The 12,337-nt window shown below is 40.1% G+C and overlaps 1 protein-coding gene across 1 annotated transcript in view; it reads left to right on the top strand.

Moving 5' to 3' along the window:
* The window catches only part of LOC118302419 (mucin-2), a 46,125-nt gene extending 33,975 nt beyond the window's left edge, over nucleotides 1-12,150 (top strand). Inside the window, exons 37-54 of the mRNA XM_047331603.1 lie at nucleotides 1,112-1,359; nucleotides 1,968-2,139; nucleotides 3,218-3,465; nucleotides 3,581-3,764; nucleotides 4,521-4,728; nucleotides 4,987-5,159; nucleotides 5,245-5,314; nucleotides 5,483-5,604; nucleotides 5,716-5,747; nucleotides 5,833-5,995; nucleotides 7,108-7,203; nucleotides 7,748-7,788; nucleotides 9,083-10,078; nucleotides 10,806-10,904; nucleotides 11,149-11,277; nucleotides 11,361-11,400; nucleotides 11,510-11,633; nucleotides 11,772-12,150. Of these exons, the coding sequence (XP_047187559.1) occupies nucleotides 1,112-1,359; nucleotides 1,968-2,139; nucleotides 3,218-3,465; nucleotides 3,581-3,764; nucleotides 4,521-4,728; nucleotides 4,987-5,159; nucleotides 5,245-5,314; nucleotides 5,483-5,604; nucleotides 5,716-5,747; nucleotides 5,833-5,995; nucleotides 7,108-7,203; nucleotides 7,748-7,788; nucleotides 9,083-10,078; nucleotides 10,806-10,904; nucleotides 11,149-11,277; nucleotides 11,361-11,400; nucleotides 11,510-11,633; nucleotides 11,772-11,973 (3,347 nt within the window). The 3' untranslated portion in view covers nucleotides 11,974-12,150. The remainder of the gene's footprint in view (nucleotides 1-1,111; nucleotides 1,360-1,967; nucleotides 2,140-3,217; nucleotides 3,466-3,580; nucleotides 3,765-4,520; nucleotides 4,729-4,986; nucleotides 5,160-5,244; nucleotides 5,315-5,482; nucleotides 5,605-5,715; nucleotides 5,748-5,832; nucleotides 5,996-7,107; nucleotides 7,204-7,747; nucleotides 7,789-9,082; nucleotides 10,079-10,805; nucleotides 10,905-11,148; nucleotides 11,278-11,360; nucleotides 11,401-11,509; nucleotides 11,634-11,771) is intronic.
* The last annotated feature ends 187 nt before the right edge of the window (nucleotides 12,151-12,337 follow it).

The following is a 12,337-nucleotide window of genomic DNA, read 5'->3' as shown; positions in this document are numbered from 1 at the left end:
ATGTAAGTCAAATTTATCAAGGAATCAGTCAAAAAGAAAAATTAAGAAAGAGACAGACAATGAACAGCAGCAGTAACTTTATTAATCATTTATAACGAACAGTACAGCATTATTTGGATCAGGAGGGATGCTGAAACTTGTATTTTGTTTGATTTAAAAAAGCAAGATCCTAACAAGATAGTGTCATAAATATAAGAAACTAGTTAACTTACAGCCAGTATTGCAGTGACGCAGTGAAGAGCTGCTAAGTAAATAGTTTACATACTGAATGAGTGAATTGTACAAAGGCTCTTGTCTAAAGGACTTGAATCATATTTTTACTGCATCCTACATTACATCAAAACACATCCTTACACTGAGCACTTTATATCCAACCAAATAACCAATCATGTTGCAGCAGTGACATTTAATAAAACCATGCAGCTGCCGGCAGGACCTACTGTTGATTTTTTCCTCAAACATCAGAATGAAGAAAAAACTGCGACCATGGCAACCTGGGATTTTCTTTTCTTAAGTGAAAATCACAAAAAGTTAAAAGCAATTCTAAAATTTGATTAAGAAAGTAGTGGTTGTTTTGCTAAACATACCTGCTGTTAAAACAATGATTTTAATAAGAGGGTTAGTCAGGGAAACCTAACTTTGGTGTTAATCAAGCTTTAGTGAAAGTTGATCTTGTGTATCATCAGTGGTCCTTCACTGTTGACCAAACTACACTCATGAGAGCAGAAATAAGAGTAGAGGAAAGGTTCTCGTAATGGCGGACTGGACAATTTCCAGGTCAAGTGAAGACTGAAGAGTGACAAATTATCAAAAAACAAGACCCATGTCCCATGAATTATAATATTTGTTAAACCTCTGACCTATTTCCAAAATCAAGACAAACATGGCAGCCCACTGGCTACCTGAAACAAGTCATAACTTCAGAAACAGTTCAGACCAGTGGTTTTTAAATATCTTTTAAGTCTAAGTGATCTGAGTGGTCAATAAGACGAGAAAAGCGCTATAAAAATGCAGTTCGCTTACAGTCTATTTAAATAGATTTGTCAATGAATTGGTATCTTTTTAATATTGTGCACTGAACTTTTATCACCACTTCTTCTTTTTTTTACAGGGGAATTGGTCTACAATGTGACCGATGGCTTAGAGTGGTGTTATGTTAAATATTGTAATGCATCATGTAAAACTGAGATACAATCTAGACCATGTCCCACAACAACAATACCCACCACAACTGCAGTGTTCAGCACAATATCAACCTCAGTTCCTCCCACCTCAACTAGTCCTACCTCTACTCCCACTCCATCGACAACCCCATCTACAACAACCCTGGACTGCAATGATGTGAATCCAACAAGAAAGGTGTGATATACATGAAATAGTTGTATTTTTCAAAAGCATCATATTTAACCAGTCACTGCTTAGTTTGCAGAACATACTTGTGGGGAGCTTTCTGTCAAACCTAGGTATCAGCAGCCTCTGTTCTGGTGTTGGTGCAGAATGTGGAATGCGACACCACACCAGAAAAGTTTTTCTTGTACACTAATATATATTAGCTTCTATTCATATTTAAACTCTTCAAGTCCCAGATAACAATTTGTTTCCTCTCAAGAAAACTCTCCACAGACAATAATTCAAGACGGGGACAATCCTATTAAAAGGGACTGAAAGTAACTAATGGGATTGGCCATGATTGTCACAGCCACTAACACACCCACCTATGATGTATGATAATATATTTTTTCTGTTACCACTTTATATTCAAGGAAGCTGCGGGTGCATCAAGCGAGTCTGTGAACAAAATTACCTATAGCATTTCTAGCATGCTCCTGACACTGAGTTTTGCACAGCGCCACTGAGTTCACAAAACTAGAGTCCTGTATCTTTGAAAATCAGTTGAATTACACTTTACTGTTTTGCACACACATGCTTTACACTATATGACTTACTGTTTTTTAATCCCCATCCAGAATGGAGAAACCTGGACGGTTGGCAACTGCACCACAGCTAAGTGCATTAATGGGAAAGTCACAGAGATGCCTACTTCCTGTCCCACAGTACAACAACTGATCTGTGCTAATGGGCGCAATGCTGTCAAGACCTATGATAATGATGAATGCTGCTTCCAATATGAATGTCAATGTAAGTTGAAAACATAGCCTTACTTTTGATTATATGTATCAGATAATCCTGTGTGCTAAGACACTTGACATTCCCTCTACAAATGGGTGACAATCATACTGTACAGTAAACTAGATTAACTAGAAAATGGCTTTGCAAGTGTGTAATGCAGTTATTAATTCAATTTGCAGCCACAATCTGTGTACTCAGCATCTGATTTACTGAAAGCAAAGTTCAGCTTCAAGTTTGATGAATAGTGATACAAACAGAAACTCCTCAACCACAATTTGTTTGCATTACAGAAGAGTACTTGAAAACAGAAATCAAGAAAAATGAATTTTTACTAAAAAAAAATTTACTCACATAGAAGTGAAGTTACCTTGTGAAATTTACTCAAACACTTAAACATAACATTATCACATCATCTGTTTTTACTCTGTAACAAACTAGAAAGAGTGAAATCACTGATTTTAAAAAATACTCCAAAAGGCACAAGTACACATAAATGCCATTGTTACTGGAACATGAGTAAATGTATCTTCCACTCCTGGTAATTAGTTACTGTTTTCTTTAATTATAGTCTAACTGCTTCACTTATTCTTTCTTACAATATTTTCTTTATTTATACACAAGCCTCTATTTAATGGAGGTTTCACCACAACCTTCCTAGTGGGTGGTGTAAGTCAGTCTTTGTGTCAGGTTTTGTGCCAGTCCCGGTCTTCAGAGGCATACAATTTCTCTGCAAATCTGATGGATGCAAATCATGTAACTAGTAAATCCAGCACATAATCAACCTCTGTCGCCCTCTTAAGTGTTGTTTAAAACAGTCATATCAAGAATAATGATTAAATGAATGACACGTTTTCCCTCAACATGTTATCTATAAGATTGATGGATTAAGACTTGTTAAAAGCAAGTGATCACATGTTGGCACTAACAGATTCAGAAAAAGTACGCAATAAAAGTTACTGATTTTGGTCTTCGACTGACAACCCAATACTAACTACTGATAAACATAGAGCCCTTGGTGTGAAAAATAACATTTTCTGGATGTAACTGTTCTCATGTGTGACTTCCATACATGGCTCTTGCCCTGCAGGTGTGTGCAGCGTCTGGAGTGGATCCCACTACAAGACATTTGATGGAAATACCTATGATTTCAACAAGAACTGCACTTACTACCTGGTCAAAGAGATTATCACCAAGTATAACCTGAGTATTTTAGTAAACAACCACGACTGTGATCCTACAGAAAGTACATTCTGCTCTCAGGACCTCATTGTTATATACCAATCCTACAAGGTGGTCTTTACTCAAGAGAAGACTTCAGAATCATCAGAGAATGCAGTAAGCCACTATTAAAATTTTCAGAGACATTTGTTATCTTAGTGTCAGTAGTCAAAAATATTGCTTTGCTTGGTTCACAGCCCTCAGTAAAGTGATTTGTCTCCTTGTCCTACAGGTGTATTTGAATGACAAACGAATCTATCCGGCCTACAGCAATTCTGTCCTGCGCTTCACTAGTACAGATATGGTGGTCACAATGGAGATACCAGGGATCGATGTAGAAGTGGTCTATAGAGCCTCCTCATTCAGCATTGACCTCCCCTATTCCCTCTTTGAGGGTAACACCGAAGGACAGTGTGGTGAGTTACCAGAACACGTAACCCCCGTTCCTCACCCTGACCATATTCTGTGACCTTTCACAGGCCAAATTGTGTAGAAGAACATTTTAGTGCTATTTGATTGATCTGTCCCACGTGAAGACAAGTTTCATTTGCAGAAAGGTTAATAAAGAGTAACCAGTACAATGTCATAGTGTGGGAACTCAAATCCTGCTGCTGGAAATCAGAAGAAACCACAACAAGTTTAGCAACAATCTGGTTGTGTTAAAAGACCACTTTGTTGTTTCGAATATTTTCTCAGAAATCAGCAAGTTTGATAATATAGTTGCCTTTCTAAAACAAAGTGGTCTATGACTACTATTAGAGGCTGTTGAAACAATGACACTCGTGGAAATATTAGATGACAGAGTATTCAAAGCTGTGAAAATTATGTTACAGTGGATGAGGATGATAGTACTCCTAGACCTGCGTTAAGACCCTGAGGAGGTTTTCAACAACACTGAACTGTGTTAGCTGCTGTGTCAAAATATGTTAGTAAAGGAAGTTGGTAAGCCGTGACGATGATAATAATTTGGTGAACAGAATGTCAAAGTTTGAGTTTAATGAGGTCTAGGCCACTCACAAATTGTGTTAGTACAATTTTAAATTCAAGAATACTGGTGAATGCCACAAATCTTTTATTTACTATACATAATATTTATGAACAAATCTGTTGGAATGGCTACTTCTTGCATGAGACTTAGTGCTGTGGCTTCATACTGATGCCTCTCCTCGCAGGGACCTGTGACAACTACCAGCCCAACGACTGTCGTTCTCCCAATGGCCAGATGGAAAGCTGTTCAGACTCTGCAGGCCAGTGGTCTGACCCAAGTTCACCCTGTATCAACCCTACTACTACTACAGCACCAACGTCTACAACAAAACCACCATTCACAACATCACAGCCCACATGCAAACCTGCTATCTGTGATCTCCTAAAAACCAGGTGAGGGGGACCAAATGTTGAAGTGTAGGAGATTCAAGCATATGTATAAATAAAAACAACCAGGCTTTATAGACAGCGTTGGAATTAGTGAATACACACAAATATAACTAAAGCAGGGATTGGAAAAAACTGAACATTTCATAAAAATCAGTGTTCAAAGCATTGAATCTTGATGATGTAATCTGGAAACTTTGTGTACACAAAGTCATCTGATGACCCTTTCCTGAACTACTGTCCTGGCTTGTATGTACCCTCTAGTGTATTTGAGCCATGCCATTCAGTCATATCACCAGGACCATATGTGACGACCTGTGTATCCGACATTTGTAAGAATGGCAATAATACTTGCACCAGCCTGGAGGCCTATGCCACTGAGTGCTCTAATGCAGGAGTCTGTATCGACTGGAGGAATGCTACCAAGGGGCAGTGTGGTGAGATAAATAATCAACGTACAATACTTCAGTTGCTGTGTGGAGTTCTTGAAAATGTGTATATGAACATATCTCTATCTTCCAGAGCACAAGTGTCCTATCGACCAAGTGTACAAGGCTTGTGGTCCCAAAGTGGAGCTGACATGTAATGGAAGGTAAAGTATACTGTATGTCAACAGTATGGTGTTTTTTCATATGCTCAAATGTTTCAAGATAGTGCATTTAAAATTTGAGCCACAGTTTTCATTACCCTAGCCAATTTCTCCAAACATTTCAAGTCTGCACACCACTGTGATAACTAGTATTTCCATTTCTGATATCAGATACAACAAAAAGTTCCAGGCCAGTATGATGGCAGCCAATAACAATTCTAAGGAGGGTTGCTTCTGTACTAATGGCGCCACCTTATTCAACCCAGAAGACGACACATGTGTTGAATCCTGCTGTAAGAGGAGATCCTATATGTTGACAACCATGAGTGATAGAATATTTTTCACAAAATCATTAGCTGTAAAGCTCATAAATCCACAAATGTTTGTTCTTGTTTGAATTTCAGATTGTGTTGGGCCTACTGGAAAACCCCAACCGGTGAGATTACAGCCTAAAGTATGAATTCATGTGCACCAACAAAGCATGAGCTGTGTGTCTAAACTGGCTCCTTTCTCTCACTCAGATTAATGAAACTTGGACAGTCGGCTGCTCTCTCTGTGGGTGCGACACAGATTCCATGAGTGTCAAGTGTAAGCCTGTTGTGTGCCCAACAATACCGAGCCCCATCTGCAACCCACCTTACAAATTGGTTGAGACGGACGGCTGCTGCCCCAAACTGTCATGTGGTCAGTAGTAGTGTCACAGAACTAAATGTGATTATTTAACTTGTTGATGGCTGCCCACAGCATTCTCACCAATCACAGGACTTTTAATCTTAAACCCAATCGCCGCCTGATATTAACACGTGATCTCCATCAGGATATAAAACTATTGCAGGTGTATATACACACTGCAATCTGAATGCCATTTGATCTGCCAAACAATATGTGGAGCTAGTCTCATGTAAGCAACATTCTTAAAGTAACTGTTCAACATTTTGGGAAATGCGCTCAATTCCTTTTCTGTTTGTGTGTTAAACAAATAAGATGCAGCATCTTGACCTGATAATTCACCATGTTTGTTGGCAAGTTGCCAGGCCTACCTAATTTGTCCAATCCAAATCCAATCACTGAATAGAACAATGAAAACTCTTACCAATACCAGATGTTGCTACAAAGACTTGTGATGAGATTTCAGTATTGAGGTGATATTGACTGACATTACTTGTTAATACCGAGTGGCGATTGGACATTACTTTACTGTTTGAACCTACCACTACATGTATTTTGTATTTGTTTCATAAAATGCTCTTACAGTAGGGTTAAGCATATGCTAAGATTTAATCAGGGGTACATGCTGGGGGGAAAAGCAAATGGCTTTAGTAACTGATGGTCCTCTAAAACACCATAGAGTGTTGCTTGCAAATTATATATATTTCTGTATAAAAATAGTGCTGCTGGCTGCTCTCCAAAGGAAAAAAAACATACATTTTTTTTATGGAATATGTTCTTTCTAATAGCCAGTGTTTTCAATAATTTTCTGTGAATGCTTAAGATATGTCTTCATACATCCTCCGACTATCCTCTTCATAGATGAACATCCAAACGACTTTGCTAATGCAGAGCAGACAATTTAAAGCAAATGGCAGCCAAAGCTGTCCTGCCTCACAACAATGATTTCAACAGAAATTCAAGCAGGCATAATGATCACTCTGATGTAATACTGAAAAGGTTTTGAAACTCTGCGGCTAACTTGTGGTGAATCATTTAAACAGGAGGAACTGCTGTTATGGTTGTTTAAGCTATTGTAAGGTCAATTTAAGCAAATATTGACATTAACATACTTCTGTCCCCAACAGAATGTGATTTAAGTCTGTGTCCTACTCTCAAAACCTGCAAACCAGGCTTCCAACTCAACATCACCAACAGCACCTGCTGCCAATCTTATGAGTGTGGTATGTGACTCTAGTCTATAGACATAACGTTATGCTTCAATGTCATGCAGAACTAAACACACACGGTGGTGAGCTTGTAAGAGGTTTTTTGGGAAAGAACTCCATTGTAGCTGAAAGATGGAGAGATGATATACACCCATGAGCAGCAATAAGAAAAAAGGTTTGAATACCGGTGGATGCTGAGATTTCTCAGATTAAAAACAAATATTTTTCTTCTTGGTGGGATCAGGTTATTTTAAAAGACAAAAGCATTGTACTGTAGCCTTTCTCTTTACGGTTTTGCTTATGTGGGTTCTGTTGCTTGATTATAGAGCACAGGGCCGACCACCACTATTCAAGTTTTCTCACATTCAGGTGACACTTTTTGACCAAAGAAATCAAAAGACCATAAAAGAATATGTCTCAAGGATATTAAAAAGAAGAAACATTCTTTTATTTAATTTTTGCACCATTTTTATGCGTAGTGTGTGTGTTTGTCTTATATAAGTGCAGTCCATTTTCCTAATATCTGTTTAACTTATCTACAACTTGTTTTTCTCTACAGTCCCTAAAGGCGTGTGTGTCTACAACATGACTGAGTACAAGGTAAGCACACAATCTACACTCCAGACATATCTGTCAAGCTTAAAGTAGAGCCGGGAGGAGGGTCCAAATGCATACACAGCCAGGCAGACTAGGTTAAAATACAGTGCAACAAGAAGCCTTAATGTTCGGTAGGTCCAAAAGGCTAACAAATCCAGCAGGGCAGGAAAGAGACAGGAAAGAGTCAAAATAACAAGCATAAGGACGGTTTACAGCACAGGGACAAAGACAGGAATGACTATAAGGCTGGAACACGGTGACACTGAGAGTCAGAGCAGGTTAAAAAATTAGAAAAAAGATTATTTTATCAAGACAGAAAGCTGAACCTGTCATGACTTATGACAAACGGCTAGTAACAGGACAATAAGATAGCTGCTGTCAAATAGCATCCCCCAAAAAACAGATTAGTACACAATCACAACACAACGATCTGATTGAACACTTTTTACCATGCATATGTGTAGCATGGTTACAAAATGATAGAGGGAATGGTTTTCTCGACCGCTGCCATGATGAGCAGATTGATCGCTGTCACACACTTTCTATATGATATTATACTTTTAGTTATATACTTTTTTGTGACAGTGTTCACACCATAACTGCATTAAACAGTGAGTATGAAAGCACCCTATAAGTGGATAGACAGAGGGATTTTAAACATTTCATATACATGTTTAAACAAAACGTGGTACATTGATTTTGCTTCTTTGTTTGAGCACTGTCTTTTAAGTGTGCTGTGTGATAGCACATACAGAATTTCATAATGTACTGAACACTTAAACTGCCATTAAGTTTATGGAAGCAACTTAATAGCATCTAGAATCTAAATGAATGATGTAATTATGCAAGATCGTTCGGTGACCATGGTAACCAGTATGTGTTTCATCATTTCCTCTTCCACATACAAAAGTAAAGAGTCCTGTGAGGTCCAGTTGTTGTCCTCAATACTAACCATTAGCAACCTATTTCTTCATCGGCTCTTTGTGGCCCCCAACAACTAAATAAACACATGAGGTGTAGTAAAGTGCTATATGACCTGCCCTCAGTTACCAGTAGAAACTTTAGTTTTACCACTGGGCCCACAAAACACAGATGATGCGTATTACAGTCACCAAAACTTTACATCTGTCGGTTAATTTGTACTAAAACAGTGTAAACATGAAACAGACCAGAACTAAAAGCAGCAATTTTTTTTCTTTGTTCCAGAACAAATTGAATGAAGTAGAAGTGTGAAAGCTTCCTTATAATAATGAATTGATGTTTGAGATTAAAGCATTGATCTATCTATGTTTTATAGCCAGGTGCCAAGATACCATGGACACCAGGAACAACACCAGAACCACCGATAGAAGCACCATCAACTTCAGAACTAACATCAAAAACAACAGCACCACCACCAGGACCTGGACAACCGTCAGGAACAACAGCAGCACCTTCAGGACCTGGACAACCGAAAGGAACAACAGCAGCACCTTCAGGACCTGGACAACCGTTAGGAACAACAGCAGCACCTTCAGGACCTGGACAACCGAAAGGAACAACAGCAGCACCTTCAGGACCTGGACAACCGTTAGGAACAACAGCAGCACCTTCAGGACCTGGACAACCGAAAGGAACAACAGCAGCACCTTCAGGACCTGGACAACCGAAAGGAACAACAGCAGCACCTTCAGGACCTGGACAACCGTTAGGAACAACAGCAGCACCTTCAGGACCTGGACAACCGAAAGGAACAACAGCAGCACCTTCAGGACCTGGACAACCGAAAGGAACAACAGCAGCACCTTCAGGACCTGGACAACCGTTAGGAACAACAGCAGCACCTTCAGGACCTGGACAACCGAAAGGAACAACAGCAGCACCTTCAGGACCTGGACAACCGAAAGGAACAACAGCAGCACCTTCAGGACCTGGACAACCGTTAGGAACAACAGCAGCACCTTCAGGACCTGGACAACCGAAAGGAACAACAGCAGCACCTTCAGGACCTGGACAACCGAAAGGAACAACAGCAGCACCTTCAGGACCTGGACAACCGAAAGGAACAACAGCGCCACAACCAGGACCTGGACAACCGAAAGGAACAACAGCGCCACAACCAGGACCTGGACAACCGAAAGGAACAACAGCGCCACAACCAGGAGAGGGGGGATCAACTATGGGACCTATATCAGAGGAGTCCACAACACCAGGTCCCTGCAAAGAGTGTTACTGTGGCCCCAAAATGGATCCCAACACAAAGCTGAACGGCATTATGTGCAAACCTATTGTCTGCAACAAAAAATGCTCCATAGTAAGTTCATTCTTAATAAAAAAGTGTGACTCCCACAGGAACAGACCTGGACTTCAGGGATACACTGTATTTGGTAGACAAGTTCAAGTTAATGTGTGTTGTAGTTAGTTATATATACTGGGATCGTGTTTGTAAATGTGGAGGACAAATATCGGTAAGAACGTGATTAAATACTTACTGTGACTATATTAACATTCTAAGACAGCACACAATGAGCACTGCATGGAGAACAGTGAGTAACTCTTAGAATCGGAGAATCAGGTCTAGACGTGGTCCGGAGTTGCCTGTCAGTTTTCAAAATAATTTTGGCAGAAAGCCTGAGTTAACATTGCTTCTTTTTAAACCAATCCATGATATTTTACAAAACCTAACCAAAGAAACAGCATGTTTTTTACAGCGAGATAATGAAAAGATACAATTTTATGTGAAATAAGTTTAACTTGACTAGATTAACTGAATGTCAACCGTTCCCATTGACTAAAACCAGACTAAAATAGTTTGCGTTTTCTTTTATGAATACGAACAAAAACAAAAAACAGAATGAGCTTTGTTATAATCAAGGCTAACAAAGACATTTGACAATGACTAAGAGGACTAAAGCATTTCTCAGGTTGCAGTGGCAGGAGAGGATAATACAATCTGCAGACACACACAGTAACATTTTTCTTACAAAGCCAAAAGTGGTTGTTTTTTCTCCCTATGCCTCACTCTTTGTCTCTGTCTCCAGGGTTACGAATATCAGACCACACCTGACAAGTGCTGCGGGACCTGTGTTCAGACGGCCTGTGTTGTCGTCTCACCTGACAACACTTCCCTTGTCATTGAGGTCAGTACTGCAGCTGTGTGAGCGTTACTTCACATTTCCGAGGATACGAGAAAAGAAATGTTAGCTGTCGGAGGAGAGTTCTTCTTTTCAAAATTTAGATGCTTGTTGATGAAAAAAAAAAAGGTTCATTCAATTCAAAGCTAAAAGAAGAATATCCTGCGTGTGCGGTAAGATGTCTCTGTATATGTGTAAAAAGGATGAAACATTATGCTAACTGTAGCCTCTGCTCTTACTGTTGGTGCAGGTCGACAAGACTTCTGTATCGCCTACTGACAAGTGTGTGCAGTACACCTGTTTGAAGATTGATGGAAAGTTTCATACCAAGGAGACCGAGACAATTTGTCCTCAATTTAACCCCCTGGATTGTGTACCTGTGAGTTAATCCCTTCCCCCTGTCTACTGCCTCACCACACACTGCTTGTGTCTAACGCACACCTTCCTTTCCTCTTCCTCTAGGGCACGGAGACAACTGACACAAATGGATGTTGCAAAAGCTGTAAGTTAGTGGAGTCATTTGAACAATAAGAGATTGAAAGTTGACTTTTGAGGACAAAGCTGTGTACCGGTGTTATTGTTCGAGCGTGACAATTTGCTGTGTGTTCCAGGCAAACCCAGGGCGGCCTGTGAGGTGGTCCAGAGTAATGAGACAGTCATCGAGGTGGGAGGCTGTAAGAGCACACAGCCGGTCAACATGGCGTACTGCGCCGGACACTGTGGAAGCATGTCCATGTGAGTCCATTGGCAAAATCAACATGGATTTTTGATCTCAGGATTCAATATTAAAGTAAAACAGGGCCACAGGATTCAATTATGATGCAGAACCCTTTATGTTCAACTGACTTTTTATGTGTGTTTGTTTGTGTACAGGTATTCTGCAGCAGCTAACATGATGATGCATAAGTGTGAGTGTTGCCAAGAGGCCAGGACCAGTCAGATACAGGTGGAGCTGACCTGCGCCGACAACTCCAAGGTGCAGCACAGCTACACGCTAGTGGAGGCGTGCCGCTGCACACCAGCAGAGTGTGTGCCAGGGACGACTCCCAGATCACAGCGCCGCAGGAGGCGCTGATCACTCACTGAATCCTGCCGGACACTGGACTGACTCCTAACACGATGCAAGACTTAGATCTTAAATCTTCTTCCTCTTCTTGTCAGATTTTTATTTATAGCCCAACAGGCTACTTTGATGTAAACTTTCTTCATCTTTTTTTCTTGGATGATGGTAATTAAAAGTTTATTCCTGCAATTTGACTACTTGATTCCACATTATTTCTGACCCCTGGGGAAGGATAAATGTTAACCAAAGAGCGCAAAAGCACATCTGTATAGATAGATAGAAAAATGGCTGCGAGGTCATGTTGTCGAATTGGTGGCACCAACTAAAGGCACATCACCGTAATTCCAAAACCGAATACTTGATACCAGCTGGGTGC

This window comes from Scophthalmus maximus, chromosome 4, assembly GCF_022379125.1.
Source record: "Scophthalmus maximus strain ysfricsl-2021 chromosome 4, ASM2237912v1, whole genome shotgun sequence".
In the NCBI taxonomy this organism is placed as follows: Eukaryota; Metazoa; Chordata; class Actinopteri; order Pleuronectiformes; family Scophthalmidae; genus Scophthalmus; species Scophthalmus maximus.
This window is presented reverse-complemented; position numbering and strand designations above follow the sequence as displayed.